We start from the raw sequence: 27,407 nt of genomic DNA, 5'->3' as shown, positions 1-27,407 counted from the left end.
AATTGTACATTTGAATATCTACTTGCCATTATTCTGACTATGTTTCTGCTTTCAGAGCTAGTTATTACTTACATTATTACAAAAACAGTAATAATTGAATGCAGTGACAATAATTTATGATAATAAAGAGTGGACACATAGTCCTACAGATACAACCGGCCCTTTGAGGGTGACCAAACTGCTGATGCGGCCCCCTATGAATTTGAGTTTGACACCCCTGTCCTAGAGCATGGAACAAAGAATTGCAGAAAGCACTCATGTCCCCAGTTGTGCCAACACAGAGATTTCCCATCAGGGATGGTGGAACAGCTCAGCCCAGCTATTTAAGGGACCCTACCGGCTCCTCAAATCACTTGATTTCCCAAGGGCAGAAAGATACACTATAACCCCTAACACCTGCAAAGATCCAGCCTTTGCTTACAGAGTAATATACTGTAGTGGTAGCAGCAGTAAGGTGCCTGGATGCTGACACTGGAGTTCCCGTTTCAAGATCACCAGTTCCTCGCCTGTAAGGAAAAGTTTAATTCAAAAAAAAATCCTTTATTCTACCCTCTAAGTTAAACATATTTCCCTCTGTCATAAGCAGAGTAAGTGCTAAGTAGACGTGGGAGGCTCAGGTTACAGAGAATTTCCTCGCTGGCAATAATATGACAGGAGATGGCAAAGGTCAATCTTTATCCGAGTGATGTTACATGTTCAGTCTGCACACAGGGCCCCAGCTGTCAGAACACAGAATGGTAGACTAGAGGTGCTTAGAAGCACTTAGCCAAATTTCATTCCTTTAGAGAACTCTCATTTGTGTGTAATACAGGAACACACATGCACGCACGTACACACACACATATATTATTGTAAACCTGAGAAGAAGGACAGTTGCTTTTTAGTGCCGTGTAAGTCACTCAGAGTGTTTTAAAGGACAAGCCACACAGTGTATACTGTCTGTGTATGTTGAGCATGTTGCAATCAGGCAAAACTCTTTTTCTTTACTAAGCAGTCTAGAAAAACTAATAATTTATTTCTGAATAACTTTTGAATAGCTTTTTGAGAAGTTTTGCTTTTTCCACAAAGCAAAATTCTGTTTGAAGACTACTAAGCTACTAAGTTATATATTGTACTAATCCCTTTGTTACATCTAATGGAACAAGCAAACCATTGAGCTGCTGGCACTCCTATGCACTATAAACTGGTATAAAGCATTTGCTATGTGTTTATGCCAATCCGGCAATGGAAAATTTATGTTGTGCCCCCCCCCTCCCTTGATTCCCTAAACCATACCCTCCAACATTTCTCCAATGAAAATAGGAACATTCTAAGGAAAAGTGAAGGTCCGTATAGTTAAAGATATGGTTTTCCCAGTAGTGATGTATGGAAGTGAGAGCTGGACCATAAAGAAGGCTGATCACTGAAGAATTGATGCTTTTGGATTCTAGTGCTAGAGGAGACTCTTGAGAGTCCCATGGGCTGCAAGAAGATCAAACCTATCCATTCTGAAGGAAATCAGCCCTGAGTGCTCACTGGAAGGACAGATCCTGAAGCTGAGGCCATAGCTGCCATTTCTCCCATTTTCCGCAGGAAACCCCCTTATTTTAAACCATTTCCCGCTGGCAGCCCGGATTGGGAAAAATCCCGTAAATCCCCTGGATTTCCTACCTGCCAGGGAGGCTCCATTTTGGGTCCTGGCGCCGTCTGATTTCCGGTGCCCAGGCATGGGTAGCACGGCACCGGAAGTCGCTTCTACGCATGACATGTGTAGAAGTGACTTCCGGTGCCGCTCCACCAATGCCTGGGCACCGAAAATCGGGTAGAGCGGCACCGGAAGTTGCTTCTACGCATGTCCGGAGATGCATAGAAGTGACTTCCAGTGCCGGTGCCGCCCGATTTCCAGTGCCCATACATCGGTAGCGTGGCACCAGAAGTCGCTTCTACGCATGTTGGACAGTGTTCTCAAAGCTACTAACAGGAGTCTGACCAAACTGCGGGAGGCAGTGGAAGACAGGAGTGCCTGGCGTGCTCTGGTCCATGGGGTCATGAAGAGTCGGACATGACTAAATGACTAAACAACAACAAAGGAAAAGTGGGACATTCCGGGATCATCAGAAACTGTGATGGCTTCTCTAAATCAGGGACATCCCTGGGAAATAGGGACACTTAGAGGTTTTGCCTAAGCACGAGTTTATTTTGTTTAATGGTTAATCCAGCCCTGTTGCTCTCCCAAAGCAACTTGCTGGGGGGGGGGATGTTACATGAGATAAGGTACCTGGACTGGAATTGGGCTACAGCCTTTAATGTTATGCTTCCTCCATTAGGTTTCTCAGCACCACTCTTGATATCTCAACATGTTATAATTCAAAAGGATAGGGTTGCTAACTTTTTTCTTTTGACAGTGCTTTTGACAGTGATCCAGCGCATTGCCCTTAATAGCAGTTTGGCATATTGAGAAATTTCCTCATCAGTCTAGCTCCATGCCTTCAAAGGTTTCCCCCGCTAAATTTCTACAGGTCAGACAACTGTGAAAGGTTTTGGAGTTGTGCCAAAAGAGGAAGATGACTCAAGCTGTGGCTGTTGCCCAGCAAGAGGAGCTGGCATCCATTTTTCTCACATAAATTACCTCCCTAATATAGTTTGCTTAAGGGAGCCATTCACTTAGAACGAATTTTGAGTACAAAGTTCTATATAGTAGTTATGAAGATCTACATTTTGGCTTGTCTCTTGGAAAGATAAAGTAAGAGCATGTTTATCTGGCTGTTTAATTCTTTTCACCGAGGAGCTCCAAGCACGTCCTCTCCACCATAAGTATAATACATATTCCACTCTGTAGACTATAATACAAACTCTGTAGAGAGGTCCATGCTGCATAATTATCCCCTTACAAGAAGAGAGAGAATAAACATGTATACTGGGCTTCCATACATACAGCCTTCTGTGTGCATGAGAATCATACATTTGAATGTATAAGCAGCATCTGTGTGCAATAGGGATCCACATTCAAACTAACATTTCAAAGAAAGCAATGAAAATAGGTATCATCCACACTCAGATGTACATTGGATGCATATTTTGATATTTATCTAATTTATGCTTGATGCACATAGATGCTTGATTAAGCACACAGGTCTCCTTAGAAGGATCAGGCATTTATTTTGTTTTTTCAGAACTAAGTTGCTGTAGCTTCAGTTGAAAAGGAAAGACTCACTGCTATTGCCTCAGAAAAAGTACACATTCTCTAACATACAATGCTGAAATCAGTCCTAAACTTACCTTACTAGCATTGTGTCAAGGGCAGGAATGAGTGAATAACTTGGGTGGCTATTGATTTTAGGTATAGATGGAAAGTTATCCGACAGCACTTTTGTACTTTTTTTGGAGAACCATGAGACAATCCTGCCTAACCACAGGATTTGCTTAAATGATTTTAAAAAAAATCAAGTGAAATACAAGTGGGATTTTAAAAAGCCACATTTACCCCTTCAGTTATAATAAAAGATGCAATGTTTCCCAGTAGAACCTGCGGAATAATTAAACTAATTTTCCAAAATTATTCTAGTGTATTCAATTACATATTTTAATTACTTTAGAAAAAACAACTCGCAATGTTAATGAAGGAGACAGTAGTAGGAATCATGGTAGAGGACAGGTTTCCTGTTCATGCATTCCAAAAGCCTTATTAGAAAATGTAAATCAAATATTTGATGAATACTAAGAGCCTTTGGGATGCTACAATTAACATTACCATTGTGACACCAGGAATCAGGTTGAAATATAACTGAAGTCAGTTAAGGTAAGTGGATTTCAGTGCCAAAGGGAACATTAGCTCTTTTAAAGAGGCCCCCCAGAGATTTGCCTGGCATTAAAAAAAAATATTTTAACTACACAGAAATTGCGATGTAAACCAACCAAGGCTGCTAGAAATTCAAGTTAAAGCTCATCTATGGCCTTTGAAGCTATTGCTGGAAACAATAAAGCATAACTGTGTTAAAACATTCCCAAAGAAGCAGAATAACACAACACTTGATTTGAGTTCCCTTTGTCCAAATAATAATTTACCCAACCTTTTAAAAAAAGAAAACAAGCATGGCTTTGTGTTGGTATCATTTGATATCAACGGTACAGGTAAAATTTTATACTTTGAGGACTGCAGTCCTATGAACCCTTGGATAACTTATCTGTGAATAAACATGAACAGGATTGGGCTACATGGCTCATGAATTTCAACCAAAGACTTAAGTGTATGTGGCTAAGGTAACTATGTTGGAACTATGCATTTTTATATTAATATTTTAAGCCACTTGCCTATCAAAAGATGAAGATGGAGATCAGAAATCCAACTGAAAAACAATATTCATATAAAGAGTAAACAAGAGCAACCAGCAAAAAAAGAAACACAGCAACAAAAATTTAAGCAGGAAACCAGGGGAACAAACAAACGAAAACATCCTGATCTATAAACCTTACAAATCAAAATGGTTCCCAAGGAGCATTTAAAATGCTTGTCATTTGGGGGCCATTTGAAATTCTATGGAGAGAAAGTTGCATAGCCTAAGTGCTACCAGTCTTATGCCCAAAACCACTATGGAGAGCTCCGGAATCTACAACAACCAGCCACAGAAATACACCACCTTCTCTGCCTCCCCCACTCTGCTGTTTTTTGTTTTCTTTTAATTTATGGAGAGCTTGGAGATGCTGGCCTGAAAAAGTGAAAAACAAAAACACACTCTCAGAGCTCCAAGGCACTTCCAGAACTTTGGGACATGGGGCAGTCTATGTTGTGGATCACTATGAATATTACTTTCAATGTGGCCCAGTGAAGCAGTACTATTTACCTTAAATTTGTGCCTTGTCTAAAGCTTTTGCACTGCCTCAGTAGCTATCATCCCTCCATGCCCTTTTGAGCAGAAGCTTTTTCAACACAGCAAATGGTGATGAATATTTAAAGATGATTTTTTTTTAAAGAAAACTTTGGAAAATGTTTTGATATTTATATCCTACCCTTCAACACATTATCAGGACAGGTTACATAGTCAAGGAATTGAAAAGAAAGAAAAAACAATACACAGAACACATTCACAAATCAAATTTCCAAAAATTTGGGGAGAAATTAGGATGTGGAGTATTTTGGATGCATTCCTAAAGGGTCTTGCGTGTCCTCTCTGCCCCAGTCAGATATTTATTACAGGCAACTGACCAGTAATACAGAATCCAAACAGAAGAAGCCCGTCACACCTTTTTTCTTGATCAGAGCTTGTCAAGAAGTTTGTGGGTTCTCCTGTCTGTTGCTATGCAGCCTGCTTCCCTCAAAAGCTGCAGGGCATATCATTCATGATTGCTATGGGAGAGCAATTTTCACATAGCTTTGTGTGTGAAGGAGGTTACTGTCAATCTTCTTCAAGTTCTTCTTCTTCAACTTTTCCTGAGTTACTTTTTCCAATGCAGTCTTACTGTCTTTTGTGAATATTTGCTTATTTACACATTTATGGGCTCAGAAGGGACACATGAAAAACAACTGGCTGAATAGGTAGCTTGTTTGTTTCCAAACACAATTCAATCTATTGGTTATGACATTGAAAGACCTATAGGATTTGGGACTAGGATATCTAATAGGCCACCTTTTGCCACACAAACCTGCCCACCGAAGAGGTTGTCAGCACCGATCACACTCTAGACTCAAGATGGTGTGTTCAGGCAGCTTATAGCAAACCATGAGCTCCATCAGCCAGGGTAGCATTATTAGTAGGGTTGCCAGACTCAATAGAGGACAGGACTTCTGTGCCTTTAATTGCCCTGCTCTCTTTTGAGTCTGGAAACCTTAAAGAGAAACCAGCAGACCCTTTGTTTAATTTCCAAGCAAACGGTCTACTTGTTTCTCTTTAAGGTTTCCAGACTCAAAAGAGAGCAGGGCAATTAAAGGCACAGAAGTCCTGTCCACTATTGAGTCTGGCAACCATAATTATTAGAGATGGGGAGTGGGGAACAGAATATGGTATTTCCACTTCATCTACCTTCATCCATCACTGCTCTTAAGGTAAAGCCACAACAATAAGATCAAAAGGCTAGAATGCCTGGAGGATTAAGTTGGCTTGTCCTCTGAGGATTTTTACTAACATATATGGTTTTATAGAGCGCACAAAGCACTACACTTAACAATGCATGTGAAAATGTTGCACAGCCACACAATACTCACGACATAGAACACAACAAATTGCCCACAAAACTACAGTGTGTGGGGGGATGATAAATCAATCAATCAAATGCTCTCTTTGCTCATAAACCTCTACACTTAACTCTCTGAAATATAGCAGGCGTCATCCCCTGAGAATTGCCTGCAGTTTCCTTCGGGGGGGGGGCATTTATTGATGTTCTCATTCTAGTCAATAAAGAAGCCATCCAAGTCTTCAGTAAATGAGGTCCCCTCAGTTCCAAGATGAAGCACAATGTCTGCCCAAGCCTCTGAGAGCAAGGTGACCCGGCTGTCCAAGTGAGTCAGGTTCCAAACCAATTTTCGTTTTTTATACAGCCCTAACCACCACTGGCTCATTTGAATTAGTCAGCTGCATAATGTAGGTTCCAAACATTACTTAAATAAACAAAGTTCACATTCCTCCAACAACTTAAACTCCCCTTTGCCCAAGAATAGCATTCTCTACTGCCTCTGAACAAAAACATCCAGAAAATCCCTTACCTTCTAATACCATTTTCATTGTATTGTTCACCTCAGCCAGGGTTGGGAAAAGGCCACAATCTCTGAAGAATTTAGGTAGCTCATTTCTATCCATCTCTTTCAAGCAGTCTCTCTTGCTAAACATCATTTCGTAAACTAGAAAGTAAAATAATGTATATGTACATTTTTATTAGGTGAGAACTTTAACAACTCTTGAATTTTCCGTATCATTTTAAATCAGATTTTTAAAAATAAAAAACACACCAAAAAACCCAGTATTTATGAGCAGTATTTTTCAAAATACTAAAGTTAACAGCATAGTTGCATTACCTTCTCAAATGCAAAACAAATTATACAAAGCAAAGAATGATGGTGATAAGGTGTCATCCACACATAGTATACAGTGGTACCTCGGTTTAAGATTGTACTTAACCTGAAGCGAACTTTCCCATTGAAAATAATGGAAAGTGGATTAATCTGTTCAAGACAGGTCCGCGGAGTACTTAAACTGAAAATACTCAAACAGAGGCGTACTTAAACTGAGGTATGACTGTACTGGGTGGAGTATACTGTGGGAAATGGTCTTTCAGGAGCTCTTGCAATTGCAGGTCTTAATCCTCCCATATACTATAACTCATTGGATAAATGGGAGCATGGAGGGAAGGGAACACTGGAGAGAGGGGAAATTCTCCTTTCTCATCTTTCATTGATTCCACTGCTGCTCCTATTCCCTACCAATGCACAAGAGAAGGAACACAGAAGTGCCTTGGAGGGCTGGGGTAGGGGTGGCTTTGGGGGGCCAGTAGGGTTGCCAGACTCAATAGTAGACAGGACTTCTGTGCCTTTAATTGCCCTGCTCTCTTTTGAGTCTGGAAACCTTAAAGAGAAACCAGCAGGCTGTTTGTTTAATTTCCAAGCAAAGGGTCTGCTGGTTTCTCTTTAAGGTTTCCAGACTCAAAAGAGAGCAGGGCAATTAAAGGCACAGAAGTCCTGTCCTCTATTGAGTCTGGCAACCCTAGGGGCCAGGGAAGTAGAAGAAGCAAGAAGGCGGGTGTAGGAGTTCTTCTCTATTGTTTAGAAGTGTTTGTTCCCTCAGGTTTTTATTATCTAACTCTGGAGCAGGGGAATTTGAGGTGGGGTTTTGGAACCCTGAAATGTCATATCCATGTCGGGCTCAGGTGAACTCCCACAATATCCCTAATTAAAAGGAATAGGAAAGCCTGCTTCTTCAGGACACTCCATGTGTTTGTCAGTGATGAACACAGATTCAAGAACAGGACGCATTTTTTATTTTATTTTATGGATCAGCTTTAGCTACCCAAAAAGATTTTCTAAAGCCGAGTGGTTCTTATTCAACAGCCGTAAGTGCTCAGAGCAAAATAAAATAAATGCATTCTGTTGTTATACAGGATTATATCCAGATGAGATATAGGCTCAATTATAGTGTTTATGAGAAGACGTTGGAAACTTAGGTCTGACGCCGTCTCCATACGTGAAATCAAACAATGTGATATCAAACTCTATTTCCACTCAGGCCAACAAGGTTGAATGTTAAGCTCATCAAAACTGAATGTATAAAATATGTACAATTTTTATTTCATCTCATCTCCAAACTCTGGTGCCTGGTAGACACCTTTGTGGAGTTTCAAAGCTTTCAGGACTTTTGAAATGGGACTAGAACTCATTTAATAAAACATATGGGACACCATGCATGAAAGTGTTGCATAGGAATGATATGACTACTGGGGGTGGAAGTGAATTGAGTCACCAAGGTCTGTTTCTGAGTGTCCATTTATTCTCACCATCAAGCAATAGAAGAACGAGCTGAAGGGGAAGAGCCAAAGTGCTCTTTTCTTGTGACTAGGGCACACAGCCGGTGGCCACCAAGATCTGCAGGTCCAATAAGAATATAACGAATTATATAACGGGACCTCTTGTTAATGCTGTTGATTATGAAGCCTGAGACAGTGTAATAAAAAAGTGTGTGCCTTGGTAAAGGAACAGTCTTTCTGGATATATTTTACATTTTTTTATCAGTGATGTGCTTGTTTTATATAAGTTTTAACAGTGGGTTTGTGATATTGCATCAAAAGGGGGGGATGCAGTACTTTTAAACTATTTGTGTTTTATAATGGGTAATACCAAACACTCAGGGAGTCCTGGACTTATCTCTCTGTGTCTAAATCTCAAGAGAGCAGAATTGAGTCTTCCCCCCTTGTTTCTCCAACAATCCCCTTTGAGTTTTAACGTTCCTGTTAGTAATCATTTTGCAGTATTTGATTCAGGTGCTACAGGGTTGGCAGTAGCTTCCGACCAAGCTGCCACACTTTCACCCGAGGCATTTAAAGCTGCTCCTGACTCGGATCATGTTGTCGTATATCCATACCTGAGGCAGCTAAATCTGCTACATCTAACCTAATTTCTAATAGTGAGGATGGGAACATTTTGGCTAAACTGTGTTACAGACTACAACCCTCTGGCCAGGTAGAGTGCCAGTCCACCTGCTCCTCATAATGTCACAACGCTGTCAGGCGTGGAATGTCCAGAGTGAGAAATCAACTCGTCATTGTCAAAAGTACACTTACAAGTCAGGGGGAGGCATGTCCATCAGTCCTAGATCTCTCAGATACTCCTAGGGGTACACCTGGTGAGGCAGTTGCCGCAACAGAGAGGCTCTGCTCCCAACCTTGGCTTGTTTATCATCCCTATCTGGGCTGCACACGAGGAGGTGAAAACTCTGCCTCTGTGTAACCTTCTGCTCCTCCCGCTTTAATCGCCTTATGGTCCAGGGAGACAGTGGAGCAGGAGAGGTGGGGGCAGCAGCCCTTGACTCTCCACCAGCCTGACCTATCTTTGCCTCCTTCACTCTCCAATCCAGCATCTTCTCCTGCCTCTGTCTTTTGTCTTCTGGCTGTTACAGGTTCCCCGCATTCACTGATCCCTTCCAAGTCAATCTCCAACCCTGCCTCTCCTAGTACCCACCCCTCAGTATCCATCCGGTCCCTGACAAATAATATTTCATGCCTTGTCAAACTATATATTTCTTGCTAAGGCAGAGGGTCTTCTCAGTGGTGGTGCCTACCCTGTGGAATGCCCTCCCACCAGATGTCAAGGAAATAAACTATCTGACTTTTAGAAGACATCTGAAGGCAGCCCTGTTTAGGGAAGTTTTTAATGTTTGGAGTTTTATTCTGTTTAATATTCTTGTGGGAGCCGCCCAGAGTGGCTGGGGAAACCCAGCCAGATGGAAGGGGTATGTAGGTAGGTATGTATGTATGTATGTATGTATGAATGAATGAATGAATGAAATTATTATTATTATTATTATTATTATTATTATTATTATTATTATTACACCCACCCACATCAAGGACTAACCCAATCATTGGAACACACACACACACACACACACACACACACACACACACAATTCAGAAAATAGTATGAAAATTGCTGGGGTGCAGATTTCAGCCTAGCACTAGATCTCCTCGCTGTCACTAGATATATTCACTGTCAACATAGAATGGTATGATCGATGCTACTTCAGCTACTTTACTAGTTCTGCTGCTTAACTTCAAAGTAATACTTTATATTTATCTATTACCCCCTTTTTAACATTTAGCATCGCTAGTGTGATAGATGCTGCTATATCAAGCATAGACTGTTGCTTTGCCACATTGGCCATATGTTCACTCCATATTCTGTGCCGGAAAATGCCTGCCAAGCGCCTCGTTTTCCTTTGTAGACGGACCTGCCTGTTTCTCAAGCTATCTCACAGCGAATACTCAGATTGAGTGACTTGCCAATTTGCTCCATCGCTTTCCTATCGCTTGCCAGTTTGCTCCATCATTTCCTATCTTAGGGTCAATGTAAACATTACAGCCTCCTCGTGGAGACTGCCAAGAAGACCTTGGCAGCACTCCACACAGCGCACATCAGGTTTCAGCATTTGCTAATACATGTGTCTCCTCTGTCACATGTAGTTCCTGTGTGCCAGTGCCATTCCTGCCAAGGATATGCCACCCTGATACGCAAACGTGGCATGCCCTTGGCACTCAGTAAGTTGCTTTTACGTGCTGTGACCATCACCTTTCATGTGGAAAGACTTTACGGGCAGCTTCCATATGGGAGATATAACATTCAAATTGGAGCTGAGCTAGCACAGGACTACAGAAGACTGTAGTGAACCTAGGAATGCTACCAAACAGCAGTGCATAGTAATTTCCAGTGAAGAAGCTGAGGGCAAAGTGGATGCTGAATATTCCCTCTACCTGTCACTCCCTATCCCCTCCCTGAGTCCCTTTCCTGAAACTTCCCTCCAGCTGGACTCATTTCCCATTTTGGATACCAGACTGGAGTGGGACAAGCATATGGAGAAAGGAGGTGGGGAGGGGGGCAATAAAACAATGGACAGCATTTTCAGCAAAGCTCTTCCACCCTCTAATGGTAATCACTAAATCCACCCCGCCCTCTGTGCTTTATTGCTGTTTGGTGGTGAACTGCATTGGAAGATATAGGACTCCCACCATCCCATGCAGTTCTAACCAATGAACCCGACAGAACAACACACAGTTGTGCATCTCAGTGCTCAGTTAACCAGGAAGCTCCCGATTTGTCCATCTAGGCCAGTGCTGCCTAAATCAGGGGTAGCCAACATGGTGTCCTACAGAAGTTGTTGGGACTCTCATCAACCCCAGCCAACATAGCCAGTGGTTGGGGATGGTGGGAGTTGTAGTCCAGCAACATTTGGAGGGTACCAGGTTGACTACACCAGTCTAAACTGGCCAGCAGGTGCTTCCCAGGGTCTCAGACTGGGCTTTCCCCCATCATCTGCTATCTTACCCTTTTAACAGGAAACTTGGGACAGTGTACCTGTGCTCTACCAGTGACCTATGGTACGGTACCTCCCCATAAGAGTCTCATAATGTTAATGCATAAGCCTGTATTTCATCTAGGGTGGAAAAATCTTTGAGACAATTCTGTAAGCTTTGGAAAGCACAAGAGATGGTTGCATATTCTGGAAATCTGAAATATTGAAATATAGGCAGCATTTTAAAAAGCAAGAGGTACTGCAATTTCAATAATGAAATATAACATTACATAACGTAACATGATATAATATAATAATATAGTATAACCAATACATACATCTTTTGTGGTCAAGATAGTCTTCTAGTTGATCAAATATTAGTGGTGTAGTTGGATCCAAGATTCCACATCGGCGTTTAATGCGAAACATCACTTTGCGATATTCCTTTACGACAGCTAGTAAATTTGGTCCATGGCTCCTAGCCTACAATTACACAAATATTTTGTTTTCATTTATTTATAAAGAAAAGGATTATAAATTATTAGTGTGCAAAGTAAGAAACTCTTAGAGGTGGTGAACAGAGACAAATCCCTTGCAAGTATGTACAGTGGTACCTCTGGTTACAAACTTAATTTGTTCCAGAGGTCCATTCTTAACCTGAAACCATTCTTAACCTGAGGTAGCACTTTAGCTAATAGGGCCTCCCACTGCCACTGCGCTGCCAGCGCGTGATTTCCGTTCTCATCCTGGGGCAAAGTTCTTAACCCGAGGTATTACTTCCAGGTTAGCCGAGTCTGTAACCTGAATTGTTTGAAACCCAAAGCATTTGTAACCTGAGGTACCACTGTACATCCACAATCATGGCACACACACATAATAAATGAATGTGATGAGGCAAGTATCAAAGTTTGTTCAAACTGTTGTAGAAGTTCTACAAAGCAAAAGTGAAAAAATAAAATGAGAAGCAACAGGTGTTAGTGTTTTGGTAGAAAAAATATTACCAATGTGCAAGAGCAGACACTGAGATACAGGAGAACACAAGGGAATATTATATGTATTTTATTTAGTTATAAAAGTATTTATATACTGCCCTCTCATAAAACTTCAAGACAATGTAAAGCAACATTAGAAAACTCTTCAAAAGGAATGCAGGTGGATTAAAAATTACCATTAACTGCAACCAGATGTGGGGTACTATACATTGACCCAGTTCTCATGTGATAGTAAGCCAAGCTACAATTAAGCATGAATGAGTAAGAATGGGGACACACAAATTGAAAAATCTTATCTGTCTTGCCTCTCCCCCAGCCTTGCTGCCATCACACTACCCAGAAGTCATGGTTTCGCTTAGAGTTATGTATGAACCTGGGTTTGTGACTTGTCTTCCCCAAACAAACAAGCCAAGAACACATAGTTTGTTTAGAGTGAGAGAAACTACGACCTTCGGTTCACACATACCATTGCTTATGTCTGGATAGCCTGGCAGCAGCAGGACTGGGGAAGAAGGAAGCATACGTGGTTTTCATTTTCTATAACTGCACACGTGATCATTCCACTAAGCCATACATATCATTATATGCAAACCATTATATACCTGTAAAGGTAAAGGGAACCCTGACTATTAGTTCCAGTCGCGGACGACTCTGGAGTTGTGGCGCTCATCTCGCTTTACTGGCCGAGGGAGCCAGCGTACAGCTTCCAGGTCATGTGGCCAGAATGACTAAGCCGCCTCTGGTGAAACCAGAGCAGCACACGGAAACGCCAATTACCTTCCTGCTGGAAGCACTTGATGTGCTTTCAAACTGCTAGGTTGGCCGGAGCAGGGACCGAGCAACGAGAGCTCACCCCATCGCGGGGATTCAAACTGCCGACCTTCTGATTGGCAAGCCCTAGGCTCTGTGGTTTAGACCTCAGCACTATCCACATCCCTATATACCTGTACCAATTACAGGTAGGTAGCCGTGTTGGTCTGAGTCGAAGCAAAATAAAAAAATTCCTTCAGTAGCACCTTAAAGACCAACTAAGTTTTTATTTGGGTATACCAAAACTTGATACCAAAATAAAAACTTAGTTGGTCTTTAAGGTGCTACTGAAGGAAAAAAATTTATTTACCTGTACCAATGTTTAAATAAAGGGCAAAGCCTGTGAGCCTTCAGTATATTTAACTGAGATTGTGGCTCCAGGCAGTACAGTACAGTGGTACCTCGGTTTAGGAACATAATTGGTTCCGGAAGTCTGTTCATAAACTGAAGCGTTCATAAACTGAAGCGAACTTTCCCATTGAAAGTAATGGAAAGTGGATTAATCTGTTCCAGACGGTCCACAGAGTACTTAAACTGAAGCGTTCATAAACTGAAGCGAACTTTCCCATTGAAAGTAATGGAAAGTGGATTGATCCGTTCCAGATGGGTCCGCGGAGTACTCAACCTGAAGCGTACTTAACCCGAAGCATGGGTGTAATTGGTTCCGGAAGTCTGTTCATAAACTGAAGCGTTCATAAACTGAAGTGAACTTTCCCATTGAAAGTAACGGAAAGTGAATTAATCCGTTCCAGATGGGTCCGTGGCGTTCACAAACTGAAAATTCGTAAACCAAGGTGTTCATAAACTGAGGTTCCACTGTATACATTAAGCTACATAGAAAGCTGCCTTATACTACATCAAGAGAGAGATCTACCACTCAACAAATCAGATTCCTGCCTATCAAATTGCTGGAATGATATAAGGGCCCCAGTCCAGGACATTTTGCCCCTAGTGGCAAAACAAAAATGTTGCCTCCTGCCACCTCCACCCCTGCTGTGCACCAGCCACACCACATCTGCCCAGGTGCCCACTGCCACCCACCACTTCTGGGGGGTGGGCATTTAGGCACAGGCAGCACTTGGAAGAGAAGGCCAAGAAGCACAGGGCACAGTCCACAGATCCAGAGCCTCCCACACCAAGGCAACTGCCTTGCCTTGCCTTGCCTTTTGCCTTGTCTCGTGGCAGTCCCAGCTCCAGATAGTATTAATGCATAAAAATCATCATGGTCAGCTGATCTACCTAATGCAAAGGGTTCATAGTTAAGCCTAACCATAGCAATCCTAGCCATGGCATGTTACCTAGCTTCCGAGATTACAATACCTTCAGCTTTAATCTGTGCATTTTGCAACGAACAAGCCATCCTCTGATTGTTTTCTGAATAATAATGGCAGATGAAATATATTTATCCTTGTTTTGTCTTCTTCGGAGGTGTTTGAAAGCTTCAAAGATATCCAAGTGTGGCCCAATCCTTTTGACTTTCTCGTGAACTATACTGAGCGTACGCCTTCTCCTACTAAATATTTTGTTAAAAAACAGAGAAAAAAGTTTAACATGTATGGAAACAAGGATGAATTTAAATGTTAACAAAATATACATTTCCACTGAAATATAGAAAACCACCAGTAAGCCTTGCAAAGCTGCAATTTATACCCATTTCCTCTGAATCAATCTTTTTAAAGTTGAGACTCTGAAACAGCCCCAACATTCACCAAATTTATGTGACTAATTTGAATAAAAGGATCATCCTTAAATCTATTTTATTTTTCATGCCTTGCTTCACACAAACCCTTTTAGTGACTGCATCATACATACATACATACATACATACATACATACATACATACATACATACATACACATGTGTTGAAAGTAGTAAACTGAATATTCAGGAGATCAACAGGGTAATAGTTTTTTAAATCAGTTTTACACCACTCTTCAACCAAAATAGGTTCCCAGAGCAACTTATAGTGATCATAAATGTCAGCCCACAGACTTCCTCTGTACAACTCAGTTAGTGCTCAGTCATTGTTGTTTTTAATAACTTTTTATTAGGTATTTTAATAAGCATACTGTAATGCAAAGACTGGTCCTGCCTCACACCTCAAGTGTTTCTCCCAGGATAGAATGTGTCCTTATACTCTGATAATGCCTCTTGCCTGGAAGGAGGATGGGGAAGGGTGAGGACAGAAACCAGCTTCCTGTTCAAATGCACATTTGTTGTTCTGCCAACTTTTGCCTCTGGCCCTCCCCACCATCGGCATGTGGCCCTCAAATGGTGGCCCTTGCCCTTACTATACAGTAGTCCTTCAACTGGCAGATCTTCACTACTGGATTGTGCCTTAATGAAGAAAAGCCGAAACAAATTAGAATTCTAAATTCATCAGGTTTAAATGAAGCCCATTGTGATTTTTTAAGGCATAATATTTGAAATGACTTTTTTTTATTTTAAAAAATAAACTACTTTCATCTACATTGATATATATATTACTTAAATTATACATTTTGGTTCAGCTATTGCCACTAATTAGTTTTGGCTGATAGTGAAGTATTTTGTATGCCCCATTTATAAAAGCTGTTTACCCATCTGTTAATAGGTTGGAAGTGATTAAGGGACATTTATTTTGGCTGTTGTAAAGGCCAAATAGATTTTGAGCTGAAAATATGTGACTAAACCAGCTGGAGGGGTTGCCAAGTTCAAAATCAGATGTCTGCCTCCTCCCTCTCCAATCACCTACCAACCCACATTCTCTCAAAGCAAATATTCTGCCTCCTTTAACAGGCCCAGCCTTCCTGTTTTGTCCAAATGTAATTTCTAGTGTAATTGCAATTTGCTTTGAGTTGGCTGGTGTCCTGTTAAACTGAGCCAAGAGGCTGCCACTTGCTGCACAGTGACCTTGAAGCAGAACTTCTGCTACATTCACTGAAATTGTGAGGACCTTCCGTCACATATGGGTTGTAGGCCTACTGGGTACAGTTGCATTGATTTATTTTTTTGAAGATGGCATTCATCTTTTGGTGGTCTTTTCTTCTAAAATGGAATAGTTAGAGGGTTATACAAAGAATGCAAGGTTTAAAAACAAACCAAAGCATAAAGAACATACCTAAAAGCGATATGAAGAGAAAAGTTTGAACATAATGTTATAGAGAAAGAACACAGCAAGGACTCTGCTGCTGCATCAGGCCAGATGTCTATCTAGTTCAACATTCTGTTCTCACAGTGGTCATCAAGACAGCACACTCCCCACCTACAAATTCCAGCAACAGGCCTACTGCCTCCTAACAGCTCATAGATTCATAGAACTGTACAGTTGGAAGGGACCACAAAGGTTATCTAGTCTAACCCCCTACAATGCAGGAATCTTTCACCCAACATGGGGCTCGAACACATGACCCTGAGATTAAGAGTCCCATGTTCTGCCGATTGAGTTGCCATCTACTGTACTTTTAGACAAAACAGACAGATTTGGCTTAGACATGCTCATTTTTAGCTGTGAATTGATTGTTTCATATTACTACACACATATTACTTTCATTAAATGATTGGTTTGTTTAAAATATTTATAACCTGTTATTCTTGTTCAAAATGGTATCCCACAGAAGTTCACAACATAAATGCTTAAACCAGAAACATCATATAGCAGGATAGAATTGCCTCCTATATTCTGAACATAAGAGAGGAAGCTCAAAAGGAAAAACAAGAAATTGTCACTTTTCCTCAAATGATTTGTTGTTATCATCATCGTTTACATGTTTAAACCCTTTTATCCCAAGGGATTGTAAGCAATATACAAATATTCCAATCAAATGCAAGATACCAGAACATAAATGTTAAAACCATAAAACCAATAATCATCGCAAGTTTGTTCAGTAGAACACAGTGGGATTTACTTTTGAGTTTACATGCACAGGATTGAACTGCACATTTCTTCCCGTCCCACAGATACATGCACTCTCAATAGCCGCATTGCTTTGCAACAGGTGTGGGAAACCTTTGACCCTCCAGATGTTGCTGATCTACGATTTCCATCAGTCCCAGTAAGCAGTGTTCATGGCCGGAGATGATGGAAGCTGCAGTTCAGTATCACTGGGTTCTCCACAGGTTCTCCACAGCTGCTTTACAATTAACTCTTCTTCTTTTTTCAATTTAAGCATGGAAAAATGATAGCATAAAGGGAGGTTGATTGGCTGTTTTTTCTTATTTCTATACTACATCTCCCTCTTTTTTCTACACCCTACTACACCATTCTCTCTCTTCCAACTAATCCACTCACTCTTTTGGAGCGGGACTAAACAGATAAGAAGAATGGAAGGGGAGAAAAAGTGGTTATGCGGGACTCCAAGAATATACAAAACACTGCCAGCCAACAGAGTATGACATCATACACATTCATTATATAGTTCCAAAACCTTTCTTAAGTATTTAAGTGGTAGATTGAATTTATGCCACATAAGACAATTTGGATGTATTAAATCACTGGCGGCCTACCTTTCGTGCCAAGTGTGTGTCACAAGTCAGGTTCAAAGTATGAGTTAGTGCCACTGCAATATGTGTGGAGTACCTGTGCAGCTTCCCTGCCTCATCCCAAGGTTATAGTGTCCCTTGTGTGACGTTGTCTTACCCAGTAACCTGGAGAAATAGGCAGCAGTGGAGAGCAGGCAGGCTGCACAGGCCTAGCTCTCCTATCATAAGGCTTGCGACTCTTTCTGTCGCTGTCCAGTAGCCATGTTTTCACATCGCAATAAGCCAGGATTCCTGGATTTCTTGGACTTAGTGTGAATGAGCATCTTCCTTTCATGTGCACAGGTAAACCCAAATGAGGCTAGCTCATTGTGGCATGAAAAGCCAAGATCTTGTCCCAGTTGCTCTCAAGCAAGTCAGAATTCATAAGCCAACTTCAAATCCTGATTTGCACTCCTGGTTTGCTTAAGAGTAGCAAACTTAGATCTCAAGCTAAGCTAACTATATAACTGGTTTGTTTTGCAAAAAAGGGGTGAGTGAATGGATTGTATGTGCCAGCATATTGTTCATCCACAATAAACCAGTAATTTCAATTTACTGCGAAGCGTGGACATGGATCTGGCCAATAGGCAATCTAGTCCAGCATCCTGTTCTCATAGTAGCCAACCAGATGTATGTGAAAAGCTCACAACAGCAGAACCTAACTGAGCACAACCACACTTTCCCACTTTTGAATCCCAGCAACCTGCAGTCAGAGCTTCTTGTGCAATTTTCTGGACCCTATACAAAGCATTAACCATCCATACATTTCCCGCTCTTTATTCAGCAACATCTCTTAGTGTAAGATCTTATAGAGCAGGTTGCCCAGATGTGAAGCTATGAGGAGGCAGACAAATGGCAAATAATATTTTGCGCTGAGATTTCAAGTGTTCTATCGGTGCTGAAAGACGGTTCGTGAATGCCCGATATTTTTATGTCACCTACAATTTTAACCTTAAAAATTAAAAGAAACCCATCAAAGGTTCGTCACTTTCTTGGTACCATTTTACTGGAAGTTCTGTCAGCCTACTAACTTTAGTGATTCAGCATCTTTGAACTTCAGCAGATGAAAGGATTATCGCTGAAAGCATATTAATCTTCTGAGGATTAGCAGCAAACTGTTGGAGGACTTGAACACAGAATAAATGGTTTATTTATAAACTGCAATAGGGTAGCAAAAAAATTCATACAATTTGTGCCGAACAAGAATGCAACATTTGGAGCACCAAAGCTGAAAGAGACAGAAACCAACATATGAACAATGTGTGTGAGCTATACCATATATATTTATGCCGGACCCACGCAGCCCAGCCCTTTTATGAGAGGATGATATGGCTTTCCAGACTGTCGTGGGGCCCAACTTTAAGGCTTCTACCTCCCTTTGTCTCACTCTCTCCTGCTTCCTGCAATTGTGAAAGTGGGGCTCTTTTATTTATCTGCTTTGAATAGTAGCTTCACAATTTCATTAAGAACAGGGATTCAAGAAGTAACTGTTGAAATAAAGAATCGATCCAAATGTGGTTTAGGGGAAGGAACTGAGTACAAAAGGTACGTAGCTCTCTTGGGGCTAGCAGCTAAAAATACAGAAACCAAGATGATGCCACACAAATGAAAATATCAAGGATCCACTCCAGGGTGGAATCTACACTCATATTTTTAAAATGCTGTGAAAATGCTTTAAAAAAAAGTTTTGAAAAATACATTGAATTTGGCATAGCTCACTGTCACCATCTAGTGTCACACTTCTATATTGCACTTTACAACACATTTAAAAAGTTTTATTTGCAGCTGTATAGCTGAGTCCCAGATCTTTCAGGAAACTTGCAATTTTGTGATAGAAAAGGGGGTTACATAATTCCAGTAAAGCTAAAGGGTAAAGGATGTCTGGACGGTTAAGTCCAGTCAAAGGCGACTATGGGGTTACGGTGCTGATCTCGCTTTCAGGCCAAGGGAACTGGCATTTGTCCACAGACAGCTTTCTGGGTCATGTGGCCAGCATGACTAAACCACTTCTGGCACAACGGAACCCGTGAAGGAAACCAGAACATACGGAAATGCTGTTTACCTTCCCGCCACAGTAGTACCTTATTTATCTATCTTGCACTGGCATGCTGAATAATGATGATGTTGTGTAGAAGCATACCCAAAAAAATTGATGGGGTGGGCAATAACTAAACCACAATAGATGGTAAGTTCAAAAAGCCCCCTTACCACATTAATGTTGAGGGACGTTATGTAATAATAGTATATTCCAATACAGTAATCTGTTTTCCTCTTGTGCCATGTGTTTTTTTGGCTGGAGAGTGGAATAAAAATTCTTCAAACAGATAAATGACAGAATGAACTAAGAGATGGCTTTTGTTTAGCCAGAGTTCCCTGTGAAGATGCATTAATATCAGACTCCATATCTTATGGGATTGAATGATCACATTAACCATTCTTTTCAAAGGTTAAATCATTGTGACACTTGAGTAAAACTAAGCTCAGGAGATTTTTAATCTTAGTTTAAGAACTTTTTGGAGAGGAATTTATTATCATAGACATTCCATTACTTAGCTTTAAGGGTTACAAATACAGACACACATAACAATACAAAAAGATCACTAACAGAATAAAGAATAGTTACAGGTAGGTAGCCTGTAATTTTAAAGAAAATAACAGAACCCTACTAGTCATCACATACAGCCCCCAAGTTAAAACAGTACAACACATCATCAGAGATCTACAGCCTCTCCTGGACAATGACAGCTCCTTTTCTCAAGCTCTGGGAGGAAGACCTTTCATTGCCTACAGACAGCCACCCAATCTTAAACAACTCCTCACCCACAATAATACAACCACCAGACTTAACATGGACACTGGTACCAGAGCCTGCAATAATCCCAGATGCCAACTTTGCTGCCACATACACCTGGACAACATCATTACTGGCCCCAACAACATCCAACATACCATCTCAGGACTATTTAATTGCTCATCTTCTAACATTGTGTATGACATCAAATGCCAACAGTGCCCTTCAGCTCTCTATATTGGACAAACAGGCCAAACCCTACGCCAAAGGATAAATGGACATAAATCTGACATCAGGAACCAGAAGACAGAGAAACCAGTAGGAGAACACTTCAATCTCCCAGGACATTCTATACATATACAAGATCTCAAAGCAGCTGTTTTATTACAGAGAAATTTCAAGAACAGACTGGAAAGAGAAGTTGCTGAATTGGAACTCATTACTAAGCTTAAAACCATGGAGCCACCTGGGATGAATAAAGACATCGGATTCTTATCTCATTATGCATGATCAAGCTTTCTTTAGCGCCTCAGCCCTTGCTTTTTTCCCCCAGGACTAATTGCAGTCAGCAGTCGTTAACAGCCATCAGCCCATCAGCCATTCCCACCCACCCCCACCACCCTCTGTATATATATAAGGGTCTGACACTTCTGTTTCAAGTGTATCTGAAGAAGTGTGCATGCACACGATAGCTCATACCAAAATAAAAACTTAGTTGGTCTTTAAGGTGCTACTGAAAGAATTTTTTTAGAATAAAGAATCTAACTTATTACGGTTTCTACTATGTCATGCTTGTGGGACAACTAAGTCACTAGTTATTATATCAGATGTAAATTATGTATCACATATATATCATAATCAGAAAAAATACAGTACTTTTTTGGAATTAGATCAGATATTTTAAGGGCCTCCGCACAAGAAATGAACAGAAACCATGGTGCAATATACTGTATTTGCACAATGATAGATCTGACCATATAAACCAGGGGTGGGAAGCTTGTATCCCTTCACATTTCTTTGGACTTCAACTCACATGAGCCCCAGACAACATGGTCAGGGATGGTGGGAGGTACAGAGCACCCACATCTGTAGAGGCAAGATTTCCCTGTCTTTGATACAAATAAATATTTCAGTAAATGGGGTTTCAAGACAAACTAATTAAGGAAGGCATATACCCGGTAATTGAAAATGCAAAGCTTGAAGCTTATGTATGTCAAACTGATATAAAATAGGCTTAGGCACATTAGGGGGAAATGCATTTTCTTCTGGTTTCATTTGTTACATTTTGTAGTGCGCTCCTGAACAGCAGCTGAATTTAAGAATACTAAACAGGAACATTAAAGGATCATTCCCACTTTTCTGATAAACCTTGTGTCAGAAGGTTGGGTGAAAAACATGACATTTAGATTCTTTTAACACAACCAGCTTGCAAAATGTTAATGGCATGACACAGCAGAGGATAGTACCAACCACTAATAATGTCTGTCTCTGTTTTAGTTACAGGTAGGTAGCTGTGTTGGTCTGCCGTAGTCACACACACACACAAAAAATTCCTTCCAGTAGCACCTTGGAGACCAACTAAGTTTGTTATAGGGACGCGGGTGGTGCTGTGGGTTAAACCACAGAGCCTAGGGCTTGCTGATCAGAAGGTTGGCGGTTCGAATCCCTGCAACGGGGTGAGCTCCCGTTGCTCGGTCCCTGCTCCTGCCAACTTAGCAGTTCGAAACCACGTCAAGTGCAAGTAGATAAATAAGTACCGCTCCAGCGGGAAGGTAAACAGCATTTCCATGCGCTGCTCTGGCTCGCCAGAAGCAGCTTAGTCATGCTGGCCACATGACCCGGAAGCTGTACGCCAGCTCCCTCAGCCAATAAAGTGAGATGAGCGCCACAACCCCAGAGTCGTCCACGACTGGACCTAATGGTCAGGGGTCCCTTTAACCTTTACATTTAAGTTTGTTATTGGTATGAGCTTTCGTGTGCATGCACACTTTGAAGTGTTTGTGCACACGAAAGTTCACACCAATAACAAACTTAGTTGGTCTCTAAGGTGCTACTGGAAGGAATTTTTTTATTTTGTTTTGTCTCTGTTTTAGTGCAAAGTAATGGCATAGCCCAATCCAGCCCAATCCTTGTCCACTAATGAGCTACTGCCCAGCTCCCCATATGGTATGCATGCCCTTCACAGACAATTGGGAAGGGGGGAATAATCTCATTCCAGAGTGGAGTTCTGCACACCATCCCAGTGGTCCCATGAATTTATTGGATTTGTTTTTTTATTTGGTTTTACCCTTTAGATAGATTGACTCTATAGGAGCCTTCTGGTCACAGGAACCAGGAGGCATCTGTATAAATTCCTTCCTTTATTCTCCCAAACCCAGTTGGGAACCGTAATTCATCAAGGTTGCTATTCCCCTCACAGAACTACAATGCCCAGAGTGGATTAACAATCAATTTCTCTTCCAAGGGAACTCTGGGAATTCTGAGGGGAATAGGTTTCTCCTAACAACTCTCAGGACCCCTAAGAAACTACAGTCCCCAGGATTCTCTGGGGGAAGCCATGATGGTTTAAAGTGGTGTGATACTGATTTAAAAGTATAGTGCAGATGAGCCCTCAGTTTAAAGAGGTATTAGAGCGGCGGCAGCTCCCAGGCACTCTCCCGGTGGTTCACTCCGAGAAAGGAGTTCCCCTTTGCCATTTCTCAGTGTAAAGGGCTTAGGGTAGGAGGGGAGTCATAGAGGCTGCCACTATGGCAAAATAAACGTAAAGAGGGGTAGAAAGAAAAAGGAGGCATGGAGTCATAGAAGGAATAGGACGTGGGGGAGGGGGGAGGGGCAGAATCTCTTGCCCCAGCCCTTGATGCAATTCTCACCATTTCACGTTATGACTCATTTGGTCTTCAAGCACTCCACATATTCAGAGGCTTGGGTAGCAAGCCTTTCTGCTAGGAAGTGCAGAGGGGCATGTAGCCTGGTCCTCCAGCACAGCTTCTGTTTGCATGTTTGATGCTGCCAATACTTAGCAGCACTGTGTAACAACCCTAGGATCCACTTACCAGTGCAGAACCTCTATATCCTGCAGAGTGGAGTTGAAGTGTGCCTTAAATCATTACCAAAAATAATTTGAACCTATTCCTTTCTTTTGCTTTTGGAAATTTAAGATACCTGACATTTAAAACACACACACGGCAAACAATCCAATCGCAAACTAGGTTGTGTCCTGTTTCAGAAAAATAATTGAAAGCACCTGTAAGATTTCTTTGAAGTCTTCCGCTCTTCGCAGCATATTTTCACTTTAGTTTCTCGATGGCGCCGCTATGAAGAAAAGGACCGATTAACAGAATAGTTCAGGAGACATGCATGATTATTCACTGTGACAGATCTTTCATGGAACAAAATGGTCACAAAGGAAGGGGTACCCTTCAAATGTATGTGAGGCAGCTACCTAACCACACATAAATAAATATTATTTTAAAGCATGGCTAATGCTGGGTGAAGGGAATGGTGTCAGAATGAGATCAACATGACAAGGATGTAGTAGCAATTGCAGTACTCACTTCCCTGTTCATGCAGGAAGAGGAAGTTCTATAAGAATGGAAGAAAGATGTCATGTAGAAGAGGAAGCAGATGGCAAGAACTGGTGAATGGGGCAATTGCCCCATTCACCAATTGCCTGGCTTTTAATTATATTTGTTTGTCAGGTCTAGGGATGCAATCTGATTCTTGGTACCAGTTCTGATTACAATTATACAGACTCATCACCTGTACTGTTCGGTCCTTCAGTTGTTGTTGTTGTTGTTGTTGTTGTTAAAAAAATCATTATTGTTTACATTTTTAATGATGATTTCTGGGTTGGCTCAAACTCAGTGAGCTGGTAATTGCCCACTGAAGTATGCACATTGCCTCAGGAGTACCGTGTGTTCAACATAGCTGCCAAGTTCTCCCTTTTTTTAAGGGAAATTCCATTATGCTGAATAAGCTTCCTCGCGAGAAAAGGGAAAACTTGGCAGCTATGGTGTTCAAGTGATGAGGAGGAGGTCCCTCTCTCTCTCTCTCTCTCTCTCTCTCTCTCTCTCACACACACACACACACACACACACACGTTACTGTTTTTTTGACATTTTTTATTGTCAGCTAGCTAGCATATTAACAACATACTGCCAAGCAAATGAGTGACCCGTTTCAATGTTTGTAGGTTTGGATTTTGCAAAGGGAAAAATCCCACCCACATCACACACCACCCTCCCACTGCAAAGAGATTGACTCCTCCTTGAGAAAGACACCTGATGTATTCTGAGCTGAGCCTAGGTCACATTAGTTCTAATCACATTTGTGTATTTTCACACATTCATTCATCATCAATATTTTAGAATACAGGCGTTTTTCCTCTTGCTAATATAACATGCTCAATCATAATGGAACTTCTTATAAACATTGCAATAAACAATGTAATTAATCTAATTAGAAAATATATGCATCAAACTCACATTTTAACACTCACAACAAGCAAGTAAAGTCCATTTTTGCTACATTAATAAATATGATAGATTTGCATTAAGGTGCATATCAGTGGCTGTGCTTTCTGTGTCCATTCGGCTAAGAGGGGTGGGTGGTATGTGAGAAAGGTTAACAATAAAATTAAGAGACTTGAAGCGCCTGATTAGGCCCACAAGCCAGGGGTTTTCCACCACTGTTGTACAGCATTGAATTTGCAATGAAATATCTTTGGGATGGCCAGGTTGAGGGCATAAAAAGACTACCGTGAAGAAGAAGAAAACTGTTTATCATTGTAAGAAAAATAGGACAAACTGAAAGCAATATTTATTCAGGCCCCACCCTTCTAATAATTGCTAGTTTAGAGAATGATCCCAGTGTATTCCCCTTTACAATAAATCCCTTTAAATGAAGGGATCCCTTCTGTAAATGAAGCTATATACGATGCTTCAGTAAATAAACCTCAGTGAATAGCCTTTCACAGCTGAATGATTAGGTTCTATTTCCACAAATTCAGCTACAGAGATAACAGCCTCAGAGAGATAACATGTTAAATGCTCAGTAGCAAAGTTCAATAAATGAATTGGCTTTGTTTCTATGTGAGATATGCTGTTATCTCTTAAAGTGTGTTTGTTTAAATAATTACTTAAGGACTCAGAAGTTAACTACTCTAAATGAGGTGCTTCTCTCAAATTAAACAGCACAGTGCTAGCAATTTGCTTCTCTAATTATTATTATTCCTTTAATTGAAGGAATATAGTACTGTATTCTGATTTTCCTCCAGTGGAGTGGTGTGCCCCTTAACTAGTGTTATCATTGATATAACTGCTCTGATATTCTGAAGATATCATCTCATTCATTGTGGAACTGGTAAATTCAGCATCACATAAGATAGGGAACTTAAGTATATTGTACCTAACGCAGGGCATCTTGAAGAACAAGGTTCATATTCAGTGACCAAAAACCTGCCAGTTTAAAGACCAAAGCTAAGGCTCTCGTGTTGGCTCAAGCTCTACAAGCCAGGTGAATGCCTTAATAGACATGTCCCGTAATTAGGAACGATGCTGTGCAAATGTCACAAACTGTACTTACAATTTACACTCCACACATCCACTTCCCCTTAGTCTTTCAGGCCCAAATACAGACTGGGAGGAAGATGTGCCTGGGAACACCAAAGATGTCTCACACTGTGGTCCTTATGAAGCAGCTGGCCCTTACTGTACTGCAAGAGAATTCTTCCCTTATATGAGTTGGCTTATGCTTGTTTGTTGGATCGGGGTTAGTGTGACACAGTGTGTGCAAGGGGGCTTTCAGCACAGGGTGGAGTGTGTAGAGGTGTTCAGTGAGGGACTGTATATATAGGAGAGGGTTGGTGCATGAGGGGAGATTGTGTTTATAAGTAAAATTGTAGTGAAGGCTTCAGTGTAGAGTTGGATGTTTGATTGTGAAGTTTCATGGCGTAGCAGGAGTGGGGGGGGGGGTTGCACCACAGGGAGGAAGAGGGCAGCTATCCAGAACAGAACTGTGGCATAGGGTGAGGGAGTTAAATCTCCACCCCACATAATTTTCTCTGTGAAAATCTCCACCTTTGCTCTGTTTTTTATTTCCCCCTTTAGGAAAAATATACATGCGCGCACACTATGCACATCAAGTATGGCCTGAGGTTTGAAAACATACAGCTAAAGCTCAAGAGGTTCACACATATGAACTCCTCTGTTCTTTAATATGAACTCTGAAGACTGAAGATTGCTCTCCACAAGCATACACAGATCAAGACCACTCAATAAACTTCTGTTCTTTATAATCCTGCTCCATAGTGTTATAGCATACTTCCTAAATTCCATGGGATGCTTCAGAAGCTGGGGGGTAATCCAACTATGACTTACCTTCTTTTGCCTTTGCCTTTTCGTTATTGCAATCAATCTTTCTTGATGCTCCTTATTGGTGAGCGTTGAGTATGGAGGCATAGTATCTGATAATATTACCCCTCTCCAGTCTTGGTATGTTCTTCCTATTGGGAAGATCACTGAAATTTACATCAATGCCATAATAATCAAGACAACACAACTTAGTAGCAAGACGTGTGGGCAAAACCACCGCCAAATGATGCAAACTGAGTAAAAGCATAACTAGTCTTTTATTTTTAAAATATGTCCAGTCTTTCTGTCTGATGCTATAAGGTGGAGAATCTGTGGAAGATGAGCCACATGCCTCTGCCAGAGCTCTGAAAGAGGTCAATTTTCAGCAGGTGCCATTTTTCCCATTATAGTTTTCATCGCAACACACCTGTGGATATTCTGTGACCTTCAGAGCTTCTAAAACAGACAGTTGATCCTTTGGAATACATTTCTTCTGCC

The 27,407-nt window shown here is 41.2% G+C and overlaps 1 protein-coding gene across 2 annotated transcripts in view; it reads right to left on the bottom strand.

Annotated features, from left to right (window-relative positions):
• The window catches only part of IQCM (IQ motif containing M), a 114,076-nt gene that overhangs the window by 33,647 nt on the left and 53,022 nt on the right, over positions 1-27,407 (bottom strand). For both annotated transcript variants that reach the window (XM_060278649.2, XM_088661097.1), the window contains 5 exons: positions 26,937-27,061; positions 23,804-23,871; positions 14,588-14,780; positions 11,804-11,948; positions 6,677-6,811 (listed from right to left, as the gene is read on the bottom strand). In XM_060278649.2, coding sequence (XP_060134632.1) covers positions 6,677-6,811; positions 11,804-11,948; positions 14,588-14,780; positions 23,804-23,871; positions 26,937-27,061 — 666 coding nt within the window. The remainder of the gene's footprint in view (positions 1-6,676; positions 6,812-11,803; positions 11,949-14,587; positions 14,781-23,803; positions 23,872-26,936; positions 27,062-27,407) is intronic.

This window comes from Zootoca vivipara, chromosome Z1 (assembly GCF_965207765.1).
Source record: "Zootoca vivipara chromosome Z1, rZooViv2.hap1.1, whole genome shotgun sequence".
Lineage (NCBI taxonomy): Eukaryota > Metazoa > Chordata > Lepidosauria > Squamata > Lacertidae > Zootoca > Zootoca vivipara.
The sequence above is the reverse complement of the archived record's forward strand: the minus strand, read 5'-3'. Positions and strand labels throughout refer to the sequence as shown.